Source organism: Ciconia boyciana, chromosome 5 (assembly GCF_034638445.1).
Source record: "Ciconia boyciana chromosome 5, ASM3463844v1, whole genome shotgun sequence".
Classification (NCBI taxonomy): domain Eukaryota; kingdom Metazoa; phylum Chordata; class Aves; order Ciconiiformes; family Ciconiidae; genus Ciconia; species Ciconia boyciana.
Window position 1 is genome coordinate 41,366,992 of NC_132938.1, and position 26,997 is coordinate 41,393,988.

At 37.0% G+C, this 26,997-nt stretch overlaps 1 protein-coding gene across 1 annotated transcript; it reads left to right on the forward strand.

Moving 5' to 3' along the window:
• Positions 1 to 354: 354 nt before the first annotated feature.
• Positions 355 to 26,671, forward strand: HPGD (15-hydroxyprostaglandin dehydrogenase). The gene is made up of 7 exons (XM_072862501.1): positions 355 to 472; positions 643 to 766; positions 4,835 to 4,941; positions 14,950 to 15,046; positions 23,239 to 23,315; positions 25,273 to 25,436; positions 26,536 to 26,671. The coding sequence occupies exons 1-7, from the start codon at positions 380 to 382 to the stop codon at positions 26,669 to 26,671; spliced, it is 798 nt and encodes a 265-aa protein (XP_072718602.1). The 5' UTR covers positions 355 to 379.
• The last annotated feature ends 326 nt before the right edge of the window (positions 26,672 to 26,997 follow it).

Below are 26,997 nucleotides of genomic sequence, written 5' to 3' on the forward strand. Positions count from 1 at the left end.
GGCGCAAAGGCTCTTCCCCCCTCTGAGGGGAGCTGTAGCTGCCCCGGGACCCCGGGGGACTGAAGAGGGGATGAGGCTGGTCTCCTCTCTAGCCCTTAGTCTCTAGGGTTCATCCAGGCACCCGGGAGAACGATTTAATGACCTACTCCACCCCCGCTCCCCCCGCCCAGGCGGCTCCGGGCGGCTCTCGGTCAACGAGAGGGGAGCGGGGGGGAATGAGCCGCGGCGGCAGCAGCAGCCGGAGGAGGAGGAGGAGGGAAGGAAGGCGGGAGGGCAGGAGGGAGGGAGCGAGCGAAGGAGGGAGGAAACCGGGCAGGTGACACCGCGCTAGGTTGCTCCGGCTGGCGGGCGCGGGGCCGGCGGCAGCAGCGCGGCGACAATGCACGTCAATGGCAAGGTGGCCCTGGTCACCGGCGGGGCGCAGGGCATCGGCAGGGCTTTCGTCCAGGCGCTGCTGGGCAAGGGCGCGAAGGTAGGCCCGGGCAGCGCCCCTCCCCGCTGCCTCCCGCCTCTGCCCCCCGGCCGGTACCCGCGAGTGCGGGGCGGCGGCAGCCCCCTCGGCTCGGCTCGGCTCGGCTCGGCGGGGGAGCCGTCCGTCTGTCCGCCCGCCCGCCGCTCAGCCTTTCCCTCCCTCCCGCCCAGGTAGCCCTGCTGGACCGCAACTCCGAGGCTGGGCAGGAGAGCAAGGCGGCCCTGGACGAGCAGTTTGAAGCGCAGAGGACGGTGTTCATCCAGTGCGACGTTACGGATCAGGAGCAGCTGAAAGGTAAGGGAAACTGTCCTCGCTGTGCTCCGGCTTAACGTGCAGCAACCTGAAAGAGCCCGGGCTGCTGCACCAATAAGTGTGCAATTAAGGTTTCTGGAGGACAGCCTACTCCCAATCGCTTCTGACAGTGACTCAAGAAGGATTTGTTTCTGAACCTGCAGATGTGAAATATTACCACCAGCATGCGTGTATTTCACCGTGTTACTTGGCACATTGTAAAGTGAAGGCAAAGAAATCATTTCCATTGAGTGCTGTGTGGGATATTTTTGCATGAAAGCCTCTGCAGAAGATAATTGTTATTTTATGAGTAATATATATAAACTTTAAAGCACAGACTTGCTTTTTATGAGGTTTCAGTGCAGACTCCAAGCTGCATTCCCTCGTCACAGGGGTAATAAATTCTGCTCTAGGTTGCAGTGCTCCTTCCATAGAGCGCACTTACTTTCAACGTGTGCTGCTGTAGCTGAAAGCAGAATTGGCAATAGATGGCACACTGCTTTATCGCGGTGTTGAACATGGGTTGATAACATTTCACACACATTTTGCAGATGCAGGGAATGGCAAGGAGCTTCCCTCGTGTATGGTTTGCATTTATGTTTTCACTTAGTGAATAAATCATGTTCCCTACTGAGTTCTTAGAGTATCGTGTAATGTTGGTGTACCCTTCACAATATTTCATAACAGGCATGTCACTTCATCAAAGTTTCATGATTAAAGAGATACATTCATAAGTAGTGACTCAGATTCAGATTTTTGCATCACTTTTGTCAGTGCCCTTTCCCCAGGTTCATTTGTGTCAGGCTAGATGTGAACATTTTTAGTTCTGCCTTTATTCACTATGCTTCACTGGCCCCTTTCTCAACAGTGGTGATTGAGCATATCCATTCCTCTTTCACAAAACATTGCAGCTAGTCCAGAATTCAGCAATATTCCTCACTACTCTGAGCTAGCATGATTATGCTTAATTCCTTTGGCCTAATGCCAAAGCTTTACGTTGTCTGTCTGTAAGAGAGATGCTGGACTTTAAATTTGAGATCTGCTCTAATAAGCAAACAGTTTTTATCAGCTAGGTTGGTCATTGACCTTTTTCTCCACATGGGAAGAGTAACCTAGGAGCAAGAAAAAGCATCCTAGGGGTAGGAATAGCATGTGCTGCAGCATGGGTGTTACCCCAGTGTGCTTTCTCTCCCATGATTCCTCCTTTCTTTAGTGCCAGGCTAGTGCAGGACCAACGGGGTGTGCACTGGGAACTGGAGTGAGCAGGACAGGTCAGTGAGGGAGGTTTTGGAACCAAGTTAGTAGGAAAAGAGCAGTCAGAGTAGGATCGGAATGGGCTCTTGCAAGGAGCAAGAGCGGGCAGCTGCTGCTTATGCTTCTCTGATACCGCATTATTCCTGCTGCAGGTTTCTTAGCATCAATTTGCAACCATGTCTTACAATCCTTTGGGGTTTCTGGGGTGTTTTTTAGTGGTTTTCTTGGTTGGGGTTCATTTTACTGGGGTTTTTTTCCTATTTTTTCACTTGTAATTGCACACCACCACTTAATAAACTTAGATTAATCTCACTCCTACTGTTTAAAGTTCTTAGTGGATGTGTCAATTCTTGTACTTGCTTTTTATGTTAAAGGTCATGTGCGTGAATGAAGTTCCTCTTATTTTAACTTTAGCCCTTTTGGAATGAAACAAGTCACAGTACTAGAACTAGTACCTGTAGGTACATAAGGCTTATGGGTAGGAAATCAGCTGCTTCATGTACATTCAAGTCCTACCTGTGCTTTTTTCTCTAGTGGCTCTTTCAGTAGTCCCCCCCAAAAATCTTCTATCTTGTCCCACTTGTGAAAAAACACCATACATTTACTTTTGCTTTCCATGAATATTTAGGAAGCTCACATATACCTGGTGTTTGTACTTACTTTCCACTGTTTTTCTTACCTCTCCTTTAAAATGAATCCTCCTCTTCATATTTCATTTTTTCTTCAATCAATATTTCATGTGATCACCTGCTTTTAATTTTTATGATTCCATAAGCACTAACTAGTGTGCAACGTAAACACAGAATTATTCTACATTTGAAAAGGGAAGAACAAGTCAGTTTACAGTGATGTGTGGGTGATAACTTTATTAAGAATTTATAATGAGATTCTTCCTTTTGTGGATATGTAATAGATGGGATTATTGTAGGCAGGTAAACTTTTACCAGAAATATTCCAAATTTGGTAATCATTCTTTATTTTAACACAGATACACAAACAGCTGAAAAGCATTTGGCTCTTTTCTCAATGTGTAAACTAGAAAACTACAATTGGTCAAGACTGTGTGAATTTCATAAACAAATAATTGGCAAAAGTACTATTATCCATGGCATTTTTTGAAGGCAATAGATTCTATTAAGAATGAAGTTGATGAAAGATGCTATTTAGAGAAGGCTTAAAGGGGAATCAGAGAGCCAGTTTCCAAAATTTGGAAGCTAAGTGAGGACCCAAATTGTATTTATTTTACTCATTGAAACTAAGTTAAATAATCAGTTCTGCTCCTAATAAAGCCAGAGGTTTTAATTTGCTTTTGTTGGTGCAGGATTGGAAAGATGAGAAGTGATTGAAGAGTTAAGTTGAGAAACCAGAGAATGAATTAGCAACAGAACAAAAGCCAAAAATAGCCAAAAATATTTAGTAATATTAAAATATTCTAGTACAAAATAAAAATATTAGAAAAATCTGTACAATAAAGGCAGTTGGACAAATAAAACCTTTCCCATCAGCTGCCCAGCTCTTGTTCTGATAACAAGATGGTGACTGTGATGGACCTGCAGCATTCAGGCAAAGAAAAGGCTGTAACAGTACCGACCATCTGGTGCAAGAAAAAAAACTTTGTAAACCCCTGTAACTGCTGCAAAAAGGTAGATGTCTCAAAGCTGCTGCTATGCTCCTGACTGACAGTAATAGCCAAAGACTAAAGATCAGAGAATTAAGACAGTCCTGGGATCACCTTTTAGCGAAGTGTTTTCATTAAGGCCTGTCAAGCATAATTTCAGTATAGCTGAAATACTCTAGATTTTTAGTCAGTCACCAAACGATGTTTTTTAAAACAATATTGGGGGTGGGGGGGTGGGGTGTGTGTTTTGGTTTACATCATAATAAATATTTAGTGACAAGGAACAATATTTGAAGGGAAAAACAAAGAAGCTATATACACATGTCAGATAATGTCTGCAGTAATGGAAAATCTTAGTCTGGAATGAACATCTGGAGGTCATCTCATCCAACTATGCTGTCAAAGCAGAGCCAGCCTAGATGAGTTTGTTCATCACTATGACATCATCATGTTTTTCCATACACATCTTTTATCTTAGTTCGAACACTGTCACCTGGGAGAACACAAGGTCATTGTGGAAGTTTCCCAGTTCTTTATTTTGAAATTCTTTGGAAGACGGGTCACTATTTTCATCAACAGAAGGAGAAGATTTGAATTTGAGAAACACATTATTAAAGTTACCTGACAAGTAGGATGTATAACAATTTATTCATAAATGGATACATTTAAACAAGAATTATGATTAATTATTTGTAATTGAAAGATTCATATTAGTTATATCACTGAATAAGAATTGCGTTCTTAGGTTAAATTCAGACTCAGCCAAGAAAATTGTTCTGAACACATGAAGCTTTTATTTTTCATTTAAAATAGATGGTGCCAAATCTTGAATTCACTAGCTATAGCAAACTGTTACAAATCAAGCTATAAATGCTTAATTTATATAATTAGGGTGCCAAACATCCTATCTAATACAAAATATATGGGTGCTAAGAACTTTCATTAGCTCTTGTTACCAGGCATTATAAAACTGAATAAAAAGGCGACTATGGTATCTTAATCCTTTCAGTTTTCCTGATTATGTTTAATATTGGTGAATGGTTAGATAAAGAATTAAATTGCATGTTGCTCATTTGTGGTTAAGAAAACAGTGGACATTTTGGTAGACTAATAAAACATCTATTTGTATGCATGCATTGTATTTTTATATCTTACTTTCCATAAGTGCTAAGAAATTTCACCCTTGGATCTTACTATAGGTGCTTTCAAAAAAGTAATTGAACATTTTGGAAGGCTGGATATTGTGGTTAATAATGCTGGAGTGAACAATGAGAAGGACTGGGAAAGCACTATACAAATTAACTTGGTAAGCATTACCTCCTTTCACATGTTCATATTTTATTTAATGCTGGAATACACTTACAAGCCAAGGGTTGTTACAGATTGTGCCGTATGACAGAACATGAATTACTGGGTTGGTAAACACAGCTATTGAAACAATAACCACGTAACTGCATATGGACTAACCAATAAATGTGTGCGTGGTGGGTCCTTTAAGTTGTCTATCCAAGACGTACAGCACTGTGTAGAGGTACTCAGGCTAACACCAGACAAAATTCTCTCGCTATAAAACCCAATGAAATACCAGGTAGGTGTAACAATTTGGTGGCCAAAGCAGTAGAGCTGCATCTACAGGAGGCCAGTCTGTTTATACGAATGTTTTAGAACATTTTAGTTACTTGCAAGACTCAGCTGGCCTGCATTAGAGAATAAATTGCCATTTGTTGGTATTACAAGAAAACTTGTTCAACCAAGAGCTCCACATTTTCTTCATCAATGAAGCAAGCATACAATCTGAGCTTTTAATATAGGCTATTTCACCACCATCACTGATAGAAGCACACCACTTAAGAGCACTTACTTGCTAAAACACAGTACATTCAATGAGCTTGTAAAATTTGTTTTCAAACAGACTATTACCAGTTCTTTGATATTATCTGGTACAACAACATCTATTAGTATAGATCCCTTGAATTTGAAAGAAGATTTTACCTGTGTTCTAGAAGACTTATTTCTCTTTATTTTTGTGCCTCATTTAACACAAGATATAAGTTACTGCAGGCAGCCATCCACCTGTCAAATTTACAAGCACAGATAGTTAGTCATCACCAGAAAAATTGAAGTCCCTGTGAGAAACAGATTTGTCTGTGATTAACCTTTAAATTTAGCTCAAAAAATAAAGGCATTTCTGATCAGCAAGTCTTGAAGATATTTAACATCCAGGTAAATATCCTAACTTAGTGATGTCCAAACAATTTTTCAATGCTAAAAGCTTCAAACAGAAGGCACTGAGAACCTTCTTCTACTAGTCTTTTGGCTTATTACCAGTGACTGGGCTAAAGCAGACCATAGGTGGTTTTGAACCATCTCAAGTAGCAGAAAAACTAGAATTGAAGTCTCACAAATCTATATGGTTAACTATCAAGTTACTGCCCCTAAAATAAAAAAAAAAAGGGAAGATTATGTAGTTTATACATTGTTGTATAGGTAAGTTCACCATAAATGTCCTAATGACTTAATTCATAGTTGAAAGTTGAAAAATGTCATCAATACATGCTGGTGACTGGAATAAGAACATCTAAAATGATCAAGCAGGGTAGAAGTATAGCCACGTGGGTTAAATCAAGGACACTCTAAGATCCAAATATCCTTATTTATCTTTTGATTTGAATATTCTTTCCCTGTCTAACCTTGAGTCAACTAACTAGCTTATTTCCATGGGGCATTTCTATCTAGTTACTGTAATTTCCATAAACCAAGATATAATATTTGGTACCTTTTACTTTCCATTATAACAATGGAAGAATAACAGCTGCTGCGTGTAATACGTTATATTGGTTGGTTCCATAAAATATTTTTTGCTTCTTGTAGAGAAAGGAGCAAAATATGTATGAAATACATGTTTTTAAAATGTTTCTATTTCCCCAACGTTGGACATTTTAAGTATCCTTTATATTATCCCTAGAACGGGAATAATTTCTATGGCCACATATTTTGATACACATTATGCAGATATTTTCTACTTTAAAAAAGGGGAAAAAACCCTCTACATGTCAGTCTTTGTCTTAGTGATATCATTTATATATTGATACAACAAATATTCCCTGCCCCAGTTTAAAGTACAAAGTACAAAAGTAGAGCAGTACAGAGCAAGACAAATCAGAACAAACACATATGGGGTGTGTTCTTTATGGCTAAAACAGTTCACAGAACCGGTTGGTGTTCAGGAACATTTTTAAAGGAGCGTAAGGAAGTTCCCTGATAGTACTGCTTGAGAAAGCACGAGGAACAGAAATGAAGAAGCAGGTTCAAAAAGTGGGACTTAATTTAGAAGGAAAAAGAGGGAATAAAACACAATTCCTACTTGTATCCATCACAGTTTCCTGAGAGCGAGAAAAGACAGTTTGATAAAGATGGGGGGGGGAAAGAGTATCAACCGCTAAAAGATATTCCTGTTGCAATGCTTTCCACCATTTTGCTATATTTTGTGCTGAACAACACCCACCTTTTTGTTACTTTATAAATATTTCTCTTTACTTTTTCAGTTAAGTATTCCAGCAATGCCATCCATTCCTCACCTCAAAACTCCAAAGCTGATAGCATTGACTTGATCGATATCAGCTTGATCAATGGCAGCTTCAACTACTCATACCCATACAAATGTACACTCTTGTTTTGGTATATAAAAAAAGATCTTGGCAACCATACAGGAATTCCATTTTAAATGGATATTACCAGTGTAGTTTCAACAGTCCATCATACACACACATACCCATGCACAGAATAGCACAAAGACATATGACAAATACATGCTTATCAAGAGTCCTACCTACAGTCCTCCAGCATGACAAGAACAGTGTTTCTTGCATTCAACTTCATAAGAACTTATGCCTAAGGAATCCAGAAATTTTATAATCTGACTTTTTTCTCTTCAAGTCCCTAAAGAAAGAAAAGTGCCCACATCTTTATGAGCCTTGAACATATATGTTAGTTAAACACAATTTGGTGTTCTAAGAAGCTTCCCTAATTTTATCTTGTGTTGATGACGTAGGCTTTCTGGAACCACTGTAATTATAGTGGCTGCTATAATTACAGTATCTTTTCTCTTTACAAACACAGTTAGTACATTTTATACTAAGTCAATCCCAAACTTTACTTGGAGGTTCCTTTTTTGTGTTCGTATCAGAGGTTTCTGAAAACTGACATAGGTTGCAGTATACAGTTAAATGTAGCAGTACTGGTATCACATATGCTTACATTTTAAATATTACCTGAATCAAAAGTACAGAAGCACTTTGCTTAAAATTTTGACTATCTTATTGTTTTCTTATGCCAACGAATTATTTTGTAGGTATAGTTAAACCGATTCCCCAAATGAAATTAAATAGACTCATGAAATAATTTGACAGCATAATCACAATTATCTCCTGTTCATGTGATGATTTTGCACATTTTAACACATTACTCTGGCAAAACTTTAAATTGCAGGCCATAACTTGGCCATGCCAAAAAAAACCAGTCATATGGGATCCAATTATTTAAGTGTTGCCCAGAATGAAGTAGAATTCAAGTACACATGTAAAATCTGTTCAGGTGCATGTCAGTTTCATCCTTCATTACTAGGCAAAATGTGGCAGTACCCAACAATTCCAGGTTTTTACATTTTTCATGTGTTTGCATAATTTATTTCCATAAATGACAAAGGTAACAAGTTTCTGTGAATTTAGATAAGTCCTTTTCTAAAATGAAGTCTAGATAACTCAGGGTTTGTCCCTGCAAAATACTTAGATTGGTACTACAAAGAAGAGAATGCAACACTGTATATATGTGTGGCTCCGTTCAATACAGATCATGGTGAAATAAAGGGTCCAGCAACTAGCAAACCTTGCAAAATCAATTCATTTGCGTATCAGTAAGGAACTATTCCTCAAAAGGCCAATTCATGTCTCAGAAGAAACCAAAAGGATAACTAGGCAAACTTCAGAAGTGAATAATTTTATTTATTTTTGGGACAAAGACTTCATGATCATCACAAGGCCGTTCCATTGTGCAAGCCGTAAAAGGGATCCCTTGGGAGTATGCTGCAACCTTCTTCTGGTCCATACACCTTGCTGTCCTTTCCCAGTGTACAAGGAGAAATGACAAGGACTGAGCTTTCATTGCAAAATAACGTGACCAGGACACATGGCTGGATTCAGCTGGTGGGAATTACCACCAAGTCCCACAGTACAGACAGAGGCGAGCACTGTTTCCTAATGCTACCAACATAGAAACAAAACAAATCAAACAGTGCTATCTGTAGAAGGTAAAATGGCATAGGTAACTAGTTTACCAAGCTTGCATTCTAAGACAACCAGAAATACACTAACTCTGTTGTTCAATGGCTTAGTCCTTTATTCTTCAGCATAATTGGATGTCAGAAAGAGGACTAAGTGCCTAGGGAGAGATGTGGCCACCAAAAAGTGAGAAGTACCACTTACCTTGAAATCAGTGGCATGAGGGTCAATCCTTTAAGTGCATAAAGAAGCCTGTAGGTATAATTATTTTTGTTGTTCATATTGCACTAGGAAGGACACAGACTTACCTTAATTGCACAGTAAGTCAATGAACTTCTTAGCTTACAGTTTTAATGTATGTTTACAGTAACCAATGTTGAAGTACAATGAAAAAAAATTTCTTTGAACTAACTCCTTAAGCCCAGCTACTCAAAATGCAATACTATTCCTATGTCCTTCAGGAATGGGGGTGGGTGGGAGGGAAGTACAGGAAGCCACACAGTAAAAGACAAAAACATAGTATTTCAGTCCCACGTTGTACAAAAGCTACTGATTTCTAGCAAATGATCAAATCCTGCTGCACATTCCTTTCTCGTTTCTGCCGCTCCCTTCCTAGGCTTCTTGTTTTCCATAATTTGAGCTGGAAATTCAGAGTCAAGAGCCTGCAATTTTATTTCATATAGCAAGTAAACTAACCCATACATAGGAATGCCAAAGGACTTGCATGCTTGCTATAACCTGTCTGCTTCCTAGAAAACCTATATTAAAGACAAAATCAGTATCACCTCCCTGTCCAACAGCAAAATGCTAACATTTTCCATGGATATCACTAGCAGCACTTAGTTTCAGACTTTTAAAGTTTGTCTTACGCAGTTCATAACGTACTTTGAAATGTTTCCTTATAGATAGCCATCAATTTACAACACCACAGTATGAAAGTCAAAGGATCTTGGGCCAGACTACAGGTCTGTGCTAACGTGCTTTATGAAACCACAAGTCAATGGCTCTTTCATTTGTTTTTTGTTCGGTATCCCTAGCACTGAACTAGATTAGCTCAGAAACCTACATATAATGTTAGGACTCATTACTGATTACCATTTTGTTCTCTCAAAGGAATTCATATTGCCTTATCACCTTGATAACAGTAGAGTCATCATCTTCAGCACTGAAGAAATGCAGATATAGTTTCTCAGCATAAAATATTAGCATGCATAAGGAGACAGCAGAAGTATCAGACAAGAGGTGGCAAGGGAAACCTTATTAAATAGGTATAAGAAACTGTCAGTTGGAACACCTGCCTTGTAACACTGGAAAAAAAAAGTACTAAATTACTTTCAAAGCAGTTGTCACTTACAAAGGATGATGATTAATGATGTTCTGGGCACCATCACTGAAGAACACTTTATATATATATTTATAGATCAAGCTAAAATGAAACATAGAGTATGAAAATTGACTTATAGGTGCAATGTTGGAATACAAGAACATTGTACAACACTGGCTAATACTGGTTCCTAACGCCAGAAAAAAAAGAATTAGGTCTCTATTGAAGACTTGGAGTCTTATTAGAATCAGAGTTTCGATATGTGATTTCATTTAGAACAATACAATTAAAACTCTACAGCCATGGGATACATAGAAATGTCAAGAATCGCAGATTTTGGAAGTTTTATTTTTGATTTTGACACTGATACCTAAATTGCCATTTAACGATTTGTTAAGTAAGTTACTGATTACTGATATGATACTTCCAAAAGCAATTGCAAATGTTTTGAGTATTTGCACAATTGTTTTTGCAAAGTTTACAATGCTGTCAGATATTAAGTTTTGGGTTTATTACTGTATGGCGCTTCAGAATGTCTAATCTCCTCTAATTTAAATCTGTAAATTATGGAAGCTAATACTAGGAGATATTCCCACACTCACCATTATAACTTCACTGGAAAGAATCCTAAATTTTCAACTGGCAGTTTAAGAGTAAAATTGCCTCTCTTGGGAGCGTACTCAGACCTGCAGTGCACCTTGATGGTCCATCTTCATTATGTGCTATAGTAAAACACTGTATTTTGGTAAGAAAACAAACAGCAGTATCGCTAAGATCAGTTTTTTTCAACAGCTAGGAGGACAACCATTTAGATTATTTTCTGATTTTAACGATACTAGTTTTCAGTACCCAGGAGCAAAAAAACTAGGTGAGAGTCAGCTGTCTGTGCTTTATCTGCATTTAATTGCAAATTTGACTACTTTCCTACTCTTTGTTCTTGACATGTTTATGGACAATATCCATGCAGCTAAATGCAGTTGTAAACAAAGGAATTGTAAAAAATTCAACTCTAAAATGCAACATGCTTTGTTGTACAAAGTTAAGTCTCGCAGCATATTTTCATCTTAAAACAAGTCAGACAATTTTTTTTTAATTAGGTAATTTCCAATGTTAACTTTCCCAGAATTTCTATTTGCAATAGACAAACAACGAATTAAGAACATGGAATTAAATTATTATTCTTAAAATTATACATGGAGAACTACATAATCTGAAGACCCCTTTAGTTTCTTTCAGTTTATTGAAAGGCAAATTGCAGGCATTTTTCATCATATCCCAAAACCAGGAAACTGGGCTGCACGTCATTCTTTGCTTGGTTTACTTTCTATTGTGTATTTCATGGTATAGTGAAGTAATAGCTGATCAGCTTTCTTCTAGAATTCAGATGAAGTACTCTGACGTCAACAAATAGGAATCCAAAGTCTCATTTCATATGACAGGAGGCCTGAGGCTACAATTTACGCACTTGTAAGGATGAATTTCACTACAAAAAAAACCCAGTATGCGATTGTTCTTTGGAAAACAATAGTCCAAAGACTATTGTTCTTTGGAAAACCTCTTTCCCATTGAGTGTTTGGCACCCAGATACAAGAGCCAGCTTCACTTTATCAACTCAGCTGGATCGACAGGCTCGACTGTAAAGTGGCACTAAGACTTCTAAGCACGCTTTCGTAATACAGTAAGTTCAGCCACTGCTGTTCTTCCTTGGAGAACTATTGAGAGGACTTTCTCTCCTGGAGAGAGGGGAATTCTGGCAAGAGAATGGGAGATCTATCAATCACACAACGCCTTTAATCTGAAGTGCCATCTGCTGAGTGTGCAGACAGCTAGGTTCTTCTCACCCTGTATATTTGGTTCAGAGTTTATGTCCAGAATAATTCTTTATGTTACCAGCCCAAACATCAGAAATAGCCACATCACCCAAGATCAGCCACACTCAATGAGAAGGTTTTTGCAAGGATAACAGCAGGTGTAAGGGCAACATCCAAATGAAAGTCTGCATTAATTCTGAAGACAACCTTTCACAATACCTACATAAAGGAGGCAGCTTCCCCAGCCACTTGAAGAAATGTTCAGTTAATGGAGTCTAGAGAGAAAAAAGAGCAGTACAGTGATTTTGATAGGAAAGTCAAGCTACCCACTTTTTCCCTGTCTTATAATTGTGGTTTGGCCAAAGACTCATCTAGCTTTATTATCTCTTTGAATGAGAAGGCTGGAGGAATAGAAAAATCCTCAAGGAGCCCCAAGCTACTCCCTTCTCCAACTGAATTATTTCCTCTAATCATCCTAAGTGGAATTCTCTTTTTCTGTTCAGCAGGCTAAGCCACTGCTCCAGGGCATGATAGGACCTGCACCTGCTCTCTGTAGACAGCATTAACCCCTTCCTTTCTAAAATGTCTTGTGTACAGCCTGTCATATGTGTTTGTTAAAAAACACCACCCGCCCTTAAGTACAAGCCTAATTTCAGTTGAGCTGCCAATGAGTTTATGTTCAGAATAAGTATGCCTTACAGCAACAGTACTGGGCATTAACGATCTTGTTTTTCAATAAATTCTTTAAAATTTACATGTGACAATCAACATTAAACAGCACTTGACTACATTTATAATGGCTCTGAAACTTTCCAGGACATGAGAGAGAAATCAGATTTAGTTTGGTATTTTACAAGCCACTGAAGACAGCTCTTTGGAGAGTTTCTGTTAAAACATTTAATCAATAACATTCTTTTGATATTAATCAAAACATTTTTTAAAGTATGTTACTTAAGACAAAAGTTTCCATGAGAAAAATAAAAAAGCTTTTTATGGGAATTTTTTGTTTAATAAAAGTTTAAAATGTTATTTCAGAATTCTGAACTATTCATATTTTGTGGGTTTTTTTACATTATTCCAGGAAATTGGTATACTGAAAAGAAATTGAAAATATCACAAAAAATGCTGCAACTAGAGAAAATGAAAAAAGCTGATTCTTTACCAAAATTCCAAAGCAGACTTGGAAATGAGGTCTCAAGTTTTTTTATGTCTGTCAATGGGCAGCTTAACTTCATGTTACTTGGGCAATGAACAAGCAATATTAATAAAGCAGGACATGCAGTCTTCCAAATCTAATTCCTGTATAAACCAATAAGCGCAAAGGGCAACTGAACTTGAATTAGGACTTTTGCTTTATGTTTTATAACAGGTATGTCTAAAACTATCAGCTAATAAAAATGAAATGTAATACGTGTCTTTAAATTGTTCCAGTTTGGCTTTGGGAATTTAGATAATGGTAGAAAAATACTTAATGTTCTGATTTTAAAAGCTTTTTCTTTCCAGTACACCTAGCCACTATCCATTAGGCTTTAGTCATATACAGATTTCTTTCCCCTGTGTTTTTTTGTTACTTTGGGAGATTTCCTTCTCCATGATTCACAATTCTGTAGAACTTCCCTGGTCAAAGCCCTCAGTGAAATAATTGTGTGCAGACGTGAACATATTTGTAGGGCCACTTTATCTTTTGAACATCTTAATTTATTTGCGTCAAATAAATGGCACTAAACAGTAACAAAATATAAATGGAGTTCTCATTTAAAAACTGAAATAATATTTCCAGAAAAATAAAAGTAACTCAATACGTTCATTTTAAGTAGAAATTGTAAACCAAATATGAACTGATTATGGAGATATCTAACAAAATCAGTAAGTAATTATGAAACTCATCACTAATGCAGTAATATTGCAATATTTTACTAAAGTTAGTATCTTCTACTAGCAGCACTGTCCACTGCCTTTTTATTATCACTTGTTAAAGTCACTGGTAAAGTGACTTACTCTGTGGGAAAGACTCAACCACTTGATTCATTTAGGAGGCTGATAACCCCAGGCTCGGCATATCTTTAGGCGTCTCAGTTTAAATGTCTGAAGTTTGGTGAGATGAATCCCAGCAGAAGTTCTGATTGCAGTAGGGTTCAGAAACAGATCTTAAGGAATCAAGATTATACAGGTCTCAGTAAAATTATCTTCCTCAAAGATCTTTCTTTAAAAAAAAAAATTTAAAAATCACATGCTGCAGCTAATATTATGCTAACACCATGTTTCACACCTCTTCAACTGCTTTTTTACCTTATCTGTATTTGTCTGTTTGGGTTAACCTTCTTTTGAGAGGAATGGTAAAATTCCAGTAACTTCAGTGAGAAAAGAATACAGATTTTTAATATCCTGGGACCAGAAATATAACATATAACTTAATCCTAAAAAGGGATCTCATGCCATGAGCCAAATGGAGTTAAAAGTGTGTTATCTTCCAGTTCAGTCTGTATAGTTTTTACAATGTGGAGCAGTTTGTCTCAATAAAAATGCTGGGAATTGGATCAGTTCATCCACCACTTACATCCTCAGATAAAGTGCGTGTTTCATCTATAAATTATTTACTAATTCTGTATTTCGTTTCCTTCACAGTATTTATTTCATGTTGTAACATTTTGGTTTTATTATTGATACCTTAATAAGAAAAATAATTAAGCTGCTATTATCTCTATGCATTGCAATTGTGCTTCTGAAGTTATTGAGTTGCATTACTGTGGAATGTCATCTGTGTTTATAATCTTCCAAGTATAAATAAGATAACTGGTAAAGCAATACAGGTTCTAGGCACCACAATTAAAGCAAGATTCAGTTTTTAGGAGCACAAAATAAATATATTTTGAATATAATCATCCCTTTCTCCCCTATATCAGACATCTGTGATTAGAGGAACATACCTTGGACTAGAATACATGAGAAAAGGAAATGGAGGCAATGGAGGAGTAATCATTAATATCTCATCTTTAGCAGGTAAGAATATTTTCTGTATAAACACCTTCTACTCACTGGTGTGTTTCTAAAATAAATGAATCATACTAATCAGTCACACTTTTTTCTTATGGCTTTTCCCTGTTTATTCCCATTTTGACCTGGTTTTCATCATAGCAACCAAACTAATATCAAAGGATCACAACTGTCATTTGCTTTTTTAAACTCAGTTCAATGAAAAATTCAGTAATTTTCCTAACCTACCAGTCTCACATTTAATAATCTTGAGCATGATGTAAATAGTTTTTTTCAGGCTTCAGTACTGCCACACATTGAGCAAAACCTAACTAGCCTCAATTCTTTATGCTTATTCAACACTATTCAATAACACTGCTGAATTAAAACATTATGTACACCACATTGTGTGTAAGAAACAAAGTCTAATGTATAGACCTAATTTGAATTCAGGATTACTTTAAATCTGATTATTTTTTATATTATAAAGTATTTATTGGGCATCAAATATGGAAAATCAGATAATCTTTTTTCATAGAAAGCAAGGAAGCAGTAGCAGGTCCTCCAGTCAACTCCAGAGGAGCACAGCTGTAGCAATATTTAAGATTAAACTGTATCTACTTTATTAATGAAGATTGTCACACACCAACTCTGTCCCTGCACCAAGTCCTCTCAGATGTGACCTACCTCTGCTTAAGAAGCCATAAAATTAACACTCATATTTCATTGAGCTGAAGCTAGCACATTCTTTGCTCAATACTCATCTATGCTATAACTGTATTTCAATTTATTGGTATAAAAATAGAATTATATGGCTTCTAAGCCAGTCAGGGTTATTGCTGCTCAGTTGTGAGGCAGAATCTTTCTCCCTTTGCTGTAGGTATGCATGTTGCTGTGGCTGGGCTCATAGCAAAAAAGCACAACTGAAGGGGAAACAGTAAATAGAGAATGATGTCACCTGACACCCTTCCTCAAAAAATTTGTGGGGAAATACTTGCATTCTCTCTTGTTTGCTTGAAGAGTTTGTTCTCTCCTGCTACTGTCATACTGTCTGAGAAAAATAATGCATATGCTGGCTTACACTTGGATTGTCAGCGCTTGCTTTGGTATCCATGCGGAATACCAAATGATAGGAATTTTATTCTGGGGTATTCCTATGTGTTTTAACAATGAAAAGCCAGTAAGACAGCAGTGGCCATAGTTCCTGAGTGCGAATGGGGATTAGTGCCCGACAGGTGTGAATGTTTAGTGCCCGATAGGTGTGAATGTTCTGAGTACTATTAAATTCTCCTGTAAACCTTGGCTTTTGTGATGAGAAGTCCAGTTCACCCTGTTGACATAATGCATGTGGATCTTGAGGATCTGACTTAATATATGCACATGCCTCATATGAGTGAGGGGTCCTTTATTAAAAGTCTCCATGTACCTTTAAGTCAGCACTTGCAATACTGCGTAACACATTGCCTACTGATGACAGTAAGTTTATCTCCATTGGCTCAAATGGACATTGTATTGCGACCAAATTAACCCGAAGGAAACTCCTATTGCAGTACAAAAGTTCATCAACAGAAGTAAAAGATTAAATATTTTCACAGAAGTGCTGATGCCCATGCAGTGCTTAAGAAAGAGCAGAGGCAGCAAGTAGTTTGATTCCATTTCTAACTAGTCTCGAATGAACACAAAATTACTTTGATTTTAAGACCTAACAGCTTGGCTTTTCTCGGTTTGGTAAGAGCTTAATTGCAAAGTGCCATTTTAATTATTTGATTAAAATTTGCATTTATTTACTTTTTTAACATTAACATTGTTCCATATGATTGTGGGAACCTGTCAAAGTGTTCTTTGCTTTGTTTGCTTTTACATATCTTGTATTTAGCAATTGTTTCAAAGGTCATAAGGAAAAACACATTAGAAAAGCTGACATACACTAATTTTTATTGTTTATTTATTTACTACTATTTGTGCTTTGTGACTCTAATTCTCCTTTCCAGTCTGAAGGTCTAAGTCCTACAGTTTATTCCATATATAAAAGGCAAACTGCTATTGGCTTGTTTAACATTCTCTTCTAGTGTTTTCTTTTCTCAGAGTTAGCTTCTGTTGATCATTAAACTTTTGAGTGGTTTTGATCCCCCCTGTCCAAGTTCTCTCTGAGATTTTATCAGATACGCTCTGCAGACAGCAAATATTCTTGGGTCTTGCTGAGCAGCAAGAAGAGTTATATTTAGTGCATACATAACATTCAATAATATTTGCTTTACCCACTAATCAGTCTCCAGTTCTTCACCATGGGAATTTTGCCAATTATTTAAACTAGGGACAGAATCAAGCCTTACTGTTTTATATTTCCAAACACCCACGGAGCTACTTAAATGCTTCCTATGAAGTGAATGCTTAAAGTGTTCATTCAGCTGGATGAAAGCCAGAGCGTCCACCCTTTCTTTCCAGTATTGAATCTTCCTTTCTTTAGTGTCTCCACAAGACAGGACTACATGCAAAAGGGAGAGAAGTATGTAAAGACATGCAGCAAGCACACAACTCCTAACCCACTGCATCTCAAAGCTATAAAATTTTCTTAATTTTATGGGATTTGTGCATTCATATCAAGAGGAAGTAATGCCGCTGAACAACTGAGATAATGGGAAATGTCTTTTACTGCCAACTTGCCCCCATAACAGATAATGCCAGTGGCTGCAGGTTTTTGCACAGTAATAAACTTCATTTCAAATTTAAAGAGTAAAAGGTTCTAAAATTTCTTCTGTAGGAAGCTACGGACATTAATTTTAATTTTGTTTAACAGAATAGTTACAAGCAACAGGAAAAGCATACAAAACTAAATTTAACTCCTGAGATTATTGACATAATTAAATTCAGCATTGTCTCTTACCTTTTGGTGGCTGGTACCTATACACTTTTATTAAGTAAAGGGGGAAAGGGAATTCGTGTGTGTATGCACTTTTGTGTTGATAGCCTTCATACTTTCAAGAAGGTATTCTGTAAAACTGAATTTGTATCTGTCTGAGTTGTAGCGATTGAAAAAAAAAAATCAAAGTATTCATAGAGGGCTTAAAAACAGGTAAAATATTTAGCATCAGATCATGCTAGCTTTTTATGAGAGGTTGTTCAATGTGTAGTGTATCTGGATACCTTTCTGTTGTACAGCCATATCAGTGGTTTACACTCAACTTCAAGCATTTAGGCTCCACAAGCAGCCAGTTTGTCTTCCTCCTATAGAAAGCTTCAGCCAAAAGAAACATTTAAAGTACCCCTCACAGCAAACAGGCTTCTTTAGGACCTGAATCTATATATATTACAAGAACAAAGCTAAGCATATGGTTAACATCACTGAGTAAAGGCAAGACTTTACCACGGTGATACAGTGGAGCAAAAGTGTAAATGGCTGTACAACTGGGACCTTCAGTTCAGCATCATGAAAGAGCTTCTGTTCCCTCCCCTTTGTAAAAAAGAAGATGCTGAGCAGAATCCACAGGAATGAGGTTAGAAAATGTAGAAACTATTCCCTTGAGACTTCAGTTGACTGTTAAAAAATTTCCTAGAAATGACACAGCTTAGATTTTTTGCTAGGATTTCTGTGTCTCCTTTGTTTTGACACAGATCACAGCAGTATAACTGACATAATGAATGTGACCTTGTACCCCCTCCCTATTCTTAAGAATGAGAGAATTGATTCTCTCATTACTCTGTAGGATCATCACACCCCTAGCTCATTTCTCTAGTTACACATCTGCTTCTTCAAAAGAGGCTTTGGCCTTCAAAGAACAACGTAAGCATACTGTTTATCCAGACTTTTGCCTAAGGGCAGCAAAGGAGATTTCTGTAATGTGGTTTAGAAAGATGTTTAATTTAAATAAATATGGCTAAATCTTGTGATGTTATTTATTTGTAAGTATTCTATGTGTTGCAATAGGTCTTGATCAGTATATTTTATCAAACAAACTTATATATTAAGGAAAACAAATTACTTTGGCAATATTTCCCAACGTGGAGAAACACACTTTTGGTTTGCTTTTAAATAGGTTCCATCTGTTTGCCAAAACTTACCTTTCAGCATTTTCACATCTTTTTCAAAAACAATGAAAATTTAGAGTTTTAGGATGCCACACAATACTGTGATTATCACATTAGTGAGAGAAAATTTAAATATTTTAATGGAATATTCAAATGTTTTAATAGTGAATATATCTGTCTAAAGTATAACTGAGAATAGAGCTTAATCACTGCATAATAATAGTGTGGAAGCACTGCTTTCTGATGAGCCCAAAGCCTCCATGAGATCAACAGTCATGTTAGAAAACAGACTGGTTCTTGTATTCTCTGTGCCACACTCATCCAAACATGAAGTACTCTATTCCAAGAATTAATGAAACTTAAAGATAGTATCAAACAGAAATTGCATTTGTCTCAAGCTGCCTAACAGTGCACCCATGGAGAAAATAGGAGGCGGAAAGGTTATCTACAGGCTAATAAATCTTATTCAAAGAAAGAGACTTGTTCAAGTCTTTGCGGGCAACATGTTCAGTGGGAAGGCATACCTGGGGAAAAATGCTTAATTCTGTATTCAGCAAAGCTCTTCAGTGAACTGAAAGGAAATACTGGTTTCAACAAAGTTTATTGATACAATCCTCCAACTCCAATACTAATTTCTCAAGTTGTGGATATTGAAACTATTGACCATGATAAATAAGCAGTTGTAGTGAGAAGCCTGACACCACGTCTTAAATGGTAGAGTGGTCTTGACATTATAACAACAAGGAGACTAGATTATAACCAAGGGCAAGAGCTGTCTCTGTCAGCCTGCCAGGAATTGAGAAAAAACAAAAAAGAGCACAGTTAACACTGGCGCACAGGATTACTGCTGGTCTCCTTGAATTGGTTTTGGTAAATCAAAGGGCACCTTTAGTCATCATGAAATCATTTGCAATTCACCACCTAGTTCTCAATGAAGATCGTTTGAGGGGAGAAGGAAGTTCCCTGACCCCTTTCATGTAACAGTTCAACGATGCAGCAATATCCAGAGAGAGGCAAATCTAGGCATAGTTGCCTCCCCTTGCTAAGAGAGATTGAAAACCACGTGCATCACTTTCCAGAAGTACACTGCCCGATCATCATCCATTTGAACACCCTCCCCCCCTTATTTTGTGCATAATATTCTCCAGTCTGTTTCACTGCCATTCCACTTTGCATAAAATAATTAAATATTCATGGAAGCAGCAAATAGAATCTAGATTTTCTAACAAGTGAATGCCTTAACTAATATGCTATGAACTCATCTTTGCTCACCGGTTGAATAAATATTCAGGCAGGGCAGGATCAATGTCACACAGAGATTCACCCCAAAATACTTGCTAGCAGAGTCTGTAAGGTACATGGCTAACAGATAGAGAGGTTCAGCATTCCCTGGGGCAGGGGAGTGGCTCAGAGCTGGAAATCCCACACCGTGGTTCTGGGTACCAAACTCCAGAACAAAAGTGAGACAGGACTGTCATTGTTTTGGGTGAGAGATGCTAGGACTAGTCGTCTTTGTCGCTGCTTTGGCTGAAAGTGAGTCAATTGATTTCTTCTTGGTTCTCCATTTTAGCAAAAATAACAATTTCAGTTAGAAAAGAACTGGGTTTAATGCTTTGATTAAAAAAAAAAAAAAAGTTATTTGTTCCTCCCTTCCTGACCAGTTATTCCTTTCTTTTGATATTTAAGTAAGTCTTTGAACCTTATTCCACTTCATTATTGTGAGCTGTGCCCTTCCTTTGTTTATTTCTTGACTTTGTTTCTCTTCCCTCTCAAGTAACAAGTAATTTGTCTTACTATGTTTAAAAAAAAAAATAAAAAATTCTTCCTCTGTGTTTCCCAGTAGATTTTGTCTTTTGTATGTCTGTTAGCTGCAGCCTCATTGGGATTGTTTTTTTCTTTAAAACATGTAAAACTACTCAGGAGTTTAAAAAAATTAGTATCATAATATTTCTAATGTGCTAATATTCCAATGTTTCCAATTATTTGAAGAACAGTGACGATCATCAAAAGCCACCAAACAGAGGAATATTAAGCCTGTGTTGCGATCGCAACCCAGAGGAGACAACACAAAAACCATTTTTTATAGAGCAAGTTCTCACTCAGAAGCATAACACATTAATCCAAGCTAAGCAGATAAATATGTTTAAAAGAACACCCAGCCACTAGGTTAAGTTCTTCATTTCCCACCGCTGAACAGTGCTAACAACAGCGTTGCTTTCACTGGATCACAAATGCAGCATTTAAATCAAGATAAAACCTTGAAGCTGTCAGGGTTGTAATTAGAGCTTTGTGCAGTCTTAGAAAGTTTTTTCCTTCAGACAAAATGGATTCCAGAGCAAAGACCCCATGCAGGTCTCTGGCATACATAATTTTTCTGGCAAATCCATACTTAAAGCCGGGTAGTGTATTCTTCATCTCCACTGAGATGAGTCACACCCTTTCTTGATTATATCACTTAAAGATATGAAATATGAAGACTGAAAAAACGTATCTGAGATATTAATTGGGATGACTTCCATTAGAATCAAATATTAACACATGAAAATCAGTATCCAGTTTTACAATACCACATGCAGGAACACAGACAAATTTTATCCTCCAACTTTAGGACAGGCTGTGGTTTGCTATTCACAAGACCTTAGCTTTCACATGGGACTACAGCATCCATATGGTCCAGTTTAGCTGTCACTGTATAGTGGAAATTGTTGGCATAATGGGTAGAAATGTATGGTCTGTGATCTCTTCTTGACCAGCGTCAGATCTCTTCTTGACCAGTGTTTTGCCATCAAACTCAGTTTTATGAGAATTAAGTTCTTAATTTTTCTCAAAACCCACTGTTCTCTCTTCTTTCTCTACTATAAATAATGATTTTATGCTCTCCCACTCCCACCATAAAGGTCCATAATGTTAGCAGTCATTCTTCATTTTGCTTCTCCTTTTCCTTACAGAGGATAGCAATGATACTACCCAGGACTGTTGCCTCTTTTTCCTGTTCCCTTCTAAAAATCTTAATCCTGGCTTTTCATTCCAGACCAGGGCCTGCTGTAGGAGGTACCATACCATGAAATCCTTTTCAGCCAATCTAATTAAATCTAGAAAACGCTTCAAAAAGCTTTCCTATCCACATCTCTGCTTTCATTTCTTTCTGCTCATTAACTGAGGTCTTCAACTTATCATTCCATTCACAGTGTTTACTCACTTATCTCTATACTCTTTCTGCACTGAGGTCCTGCATTCACTTCTTAGTCCTTTTTCCATTTGCTAATTGCAAAATGGCTCCCCTGTTTCATTTAAATCTCTTTAAAAAACGTATCACCTGTGAAATATTACCAGAGTAGTATTGTAAGTAAAATAAATTTTACAATGCCTCAGATGGTGCATCAAGTCTGAATTACTTTGTTTATAGTTGCTCCTTTCAGCAAAAACCACTATGCAAAAGAGTATGTATTTGTTATAGTGCTAACCACATTGTCAAATAAATAAGCAGTAACAATATTGCACAGGCAGATGTATTGGCTGACTGCACTTCAGTCAGCTGTGCAGGACACTCATTCTTATCTCTTACATTAGGGCTAGGGGAAAAGTTTTGTCTGAGACTGAGTTTTGTTCAGAAGCAACATAAGCAAGGGATATGTCAGACATTATGTTTATGTTTTGACATATTACAAAGATAATATTAAATCAGTACAGTAGCCAAAATGGATTTTGCTATTTCCCTTACCTTTTCCCACACTTCCTCCCTGAAATCACTGTAAATTATTGCAGGTGTCCAGTTTACATATCAGCAGCTAGGGAGTCAGCAATCAAAGTTTATCTAAAATACTTTACATACTTTATATACTTTAAATACTTTACAGATTCATAAAAGAAGGCTCAAAAACTTCACCCTTGAGTGTTTTCTTCCAGATCCTGTCCTCCTTTTTAAGTCATACTTCATAGATACAACTTTTCCTCTTAAAAGTTATACTTTTTTATTACTCTTCTTTTGCCTCCTCATGTTTTTATCCATCTCATATCTTTTCACAGCCTACCTCAGATTACAAAATATAATTTTCAAATTTTTACTAATCTATTTTGTTGTATCTCTATAAATTCATCACTTATTTTTTACGTTATAAACCTATATGTGTGTTTAAGGTAATCATAAATAGGAGTACCCAACATCTTCATTCAGCTACCTTTTTATTTTAAAGGACTTATGCCTGCTGCGTTCCAACCTGTGTACTGTGCTACAAAGCATGGTGTAATTGGATTCACACGGTCAATAGCAGTAAGTATGTGTTTTTAAAAACAGTATCAGCAGCTCCTTGGGAACATGCTAAGTTTCTCATGTTCCTTCTCTATTGTCACACAGCTGGAACTAATTTTCTTAAAGAAAACAAAGTGTCTGAAACAGTGGAGGTTCCCTCCTTTCACAAAGGGAATCCAAAGATGGAATAAGTAAGGCATGTGTGTGTTTATAACCGATTTGAGGTTTTGGGAGCATGTTGAAAGATGTTGCAAAGTAATTTAAGGACAGTGGAAGGAGCCCAAAAGTCAAATTCTCATCCAAGCTTTAAAAATATTTTTCATAACTCCGTCCCCGTCATTTAACATTTTGGTTTCCTTATTTGTAAGTCAGGTTGATGGCTTTTTTTATGATAAATAGGCAGTAAAATGTACAAAAAGTGACTTGAACACAAAAATGTTTACCATTATTTATTCTTACCAACCTTTAATACACTGAAAATGCAAAATGACACATTCAGGATGGGACATGTTAGATTTTATATGACCATATAGTAGGTCTTAGCCTCTGACTCCAAAACTTTCTAGTTAAACTGAACAAGCAGTAAGATAAAATAACTTGGAGGGAGCAAATATGATTACACTTTCATAGGCTAAACTTAAAGATAGTCTACTCTTACAAGATTTCCAATCTAATTTCCATAATAAAGTACCTGAAATGATCATTTGGCTAGTTTATCCATATTTTACGCCCCCACCCCCTAGCCAAATAACTTCTTTTTTAGATTAACCTAAACAGATTAGTATGGATAAGCGTTGCACAGCATGAACCTGACACCGGGTTTTCCATTTTTGTTTTTTCATGATGACATAAACATCACCATCCAAGTTCAAAAATAAAGGGTCTTCTAGAAAAAGAGAGGAAATGCTGTCTCTATGGAACATGAGAATACCGAGGAGAAAAAGAATAAAGATAGTGAGTCACTGTATTTACCACAAAAGGCACTACAACCTAACATTAGGCAGGTATGACACAAAACATCTAGGACTTCAGTTTTTTTTCTTCTCCAGACGAAAAGGGCAGGCTACCATACCACAAAAATGACATGTGATTTACATAATACCAGAAAGGATTCCTGTTAAATGTTAAAATAAATATAACTCAGCGTTGAACAACTATGCTTATTCTTGGATATATCATGTATAGTTCATAAGTTCTGTGCCATCACTAAGAAAGTGCATCCAGCATTCAACATATGCCTGGATGTTGATCAGACTTCTTTGCTACACACATGCATTGGTAGCACCACAAATGAAGGGTCCTACCATTTCCAGAACAATTTGTGCTGCTTGCTTTCATCATGTTCCTGAACTGCTTCCTGAAAAAACTCCTGCCTCTTTCCTGGAGTTCACAGGGACTTTCCTGTGGAGATGCTCAGTGATAGATTCATCCCTTGGCAGGGACAATAGAGCAGCTGGAAAGGTTTAGCATTACAGTTGTAGGAGTAGACACCAAATCCTATTTCTGTTGATGTGAGGGAGGTAAATACAATCTTAAGAGTTAAATCTTGATTTGATTTCAGATAGCTTTCTTTTAATAAGAAAGTTCTTATAAGATTGGAAGCATAGATTTGGGAGATATTTTTTACTTGGTTTTGCTTATGAGAGTGATATCATCACCCTAGAATAATGTTAATGACATGCTAAGAGCACTAATAAAAATATTAGAAAAACACAGCTGCATGGAAAGAAGAGTGTTGATTTCTTGTAGAATTGTTCTCCCAGACAAACAGCTGGTTTATTCTAGTAATCTAGTACGATTACTAGAGAAAACATGCTTCAAAATTAGTTGTTGAAACAAAGCAATCAGTAGTAACAAAATTTGCGTACTAGGCAAGGCTGAAGAGTACTTAGTGGTAAATCTCATTCTTTGAAAAATTACTTACACGATACTCTTTTAAAATGTTGATGATGAATGCCTAACTTTTTCTCTTTTCTAGTTAGCTGCTAATATGGAAAACTACGGTGTGAGACTCAACACAATTTGTCCAGGATTTGTCAACACACCAATTCTTCAGTCAATAGATAAAGAAGAGAATATGGGACAATATTATTCATATAAGGATGAGATAAAAAATATGATGCAGTTCTATGGTGTGATGGAGTAAGTCAAGTCAGATACAGTGCTTTTTTGCCCTTTGTTAATGAAGAACAAGCACACACAATAGCACTTTCAGCAAAATTAAAATAAAAGGGAAATGCTGCCTCAGATAAAAGTCTATCAAATATATTATCATATATACAAGGAACAAACGGCAGATATCTAAGGCTATTTTAAGAGTATCACCTACATACTGATATTTCCCTTTATGTGCTCCTATTTCTCAGCAAAGTGCAAATCAAGTTCCCAAGTTAAAGATGGTGTATTAGTTTTTATTAGCCCTTGGTGTTCTTCCATGAATTGTTTAATCAAACTTGTTGTGAGATACAGCGTATATCATTTGTATTGAATTTCCACACAATTTGCAAGTGAACCAAGACACAAATCAGAACAAGAACTGACAAAACTGGACTAAGGTCATAAGAGCCCAGCAGTGGCGATGGTGGATCAGATCAAAGAGTTACCTTGCCTATTACGGTATTGCCAACAAAGGCCAAAAGCAGACAGCTAGGAAAGAGTGTGAGAACAAGACAAGCATAAAGTGACATTTTTTTAACACTTTCTCTGCCTCTAACAATTAGCTGCTCAGATACTTCTGCACAAAGGAAATTGTATGACTATGTTGTTTCACCCACACTTTTTCATATGTAAAATATATTGCACCTATTGACCACAGCAAACTGCACGTGACAAAATTCTCCTTACACTAGTTTGTATGTCAGTCCTGCTACAGAAACAGGATAAATCAACAGCAAAGAGCTGCAGAGGATTGTGTAAGGATTACTTCTGTCCATTGCCCTGACAGAGAAAATTTTGATAGGAAGCCCAGTGGCAGCTGGATGTCCACAGGGATTTAGCAGTAACTAGAGCAAACAAATGATGATATGTAAAGTTGCCACTTTACATTGTTACGTCCTGATTGAGTAGGCTGAATTTCTCTCCTGAAACACGTATACCACCTATGCTTTTCTTGAAAATAAATTTGTTCAAATACCAGACTGTTTAATTTTCAGGTTATATAGATTCACATTGAGTTTCTTTACTTGTCCTTTTCACATGTTCTATTACATCATGATTCTAAATAACAACTTCTTTTTTTCAGCCCATCAATAATTGCTGAGGGACTGATAACAATAATTGAAGATGACACTCTAAATGGAGAAGTTATGAAGATTACAGCATCTCAAGGGATTCATTTTCAACAATACAGCCAAACACCTTTTACATCAAAGAGATAAATAATTGTTTTATGCTAATTATTTTTGGCTTTTCTTAAATACAAAAAATTTTTAACAGAGTAATTTTTGGAAAAAAAGGTTAGTGTTGTATCTAGAGCAGTGACAGTGTTCAAACATTCGCATCCTAATAACAAAGTGATGGACAAGAAAATCTGGTGTGGGAAGACATTACCATCCTATTTTGATTCTATATGCACTAATAATAGTATTTATTCAGTAGAATAAACACCCTGCTCTGAAGATTTTTGATTATGTAGTAATAGGGGCCAGTTTTTTCCTTCTGGTAGTTCTGATCTACATACTCCAAGTGTATTTTGGTGGACCTG

Excerpts from the sequence above, each read along its gene's own strand:
- HPGD (XM_072862501.1), top strand. The coding sequence starts at position 380 with ATGCACGTCAATGGCAAGGTGGCCCTGGTCACCGGCGGGGCGCAGGGC. Across the intron at positions 4,942-14,949 it reads GCACTATACAAATTAACTTG|ACATCTGTGATTAGAGGAAC; the intron begins GTAAGCATTACC and ends CCCCTATATCAG. Across the intron at positions 15,047-23,238 it reads TAATATCTCATCTTTAGCAG|GACTTATGCCTGCTGCGTTC; the intron begins GTAAGAATATTT and ends TTTATTTTAAAG.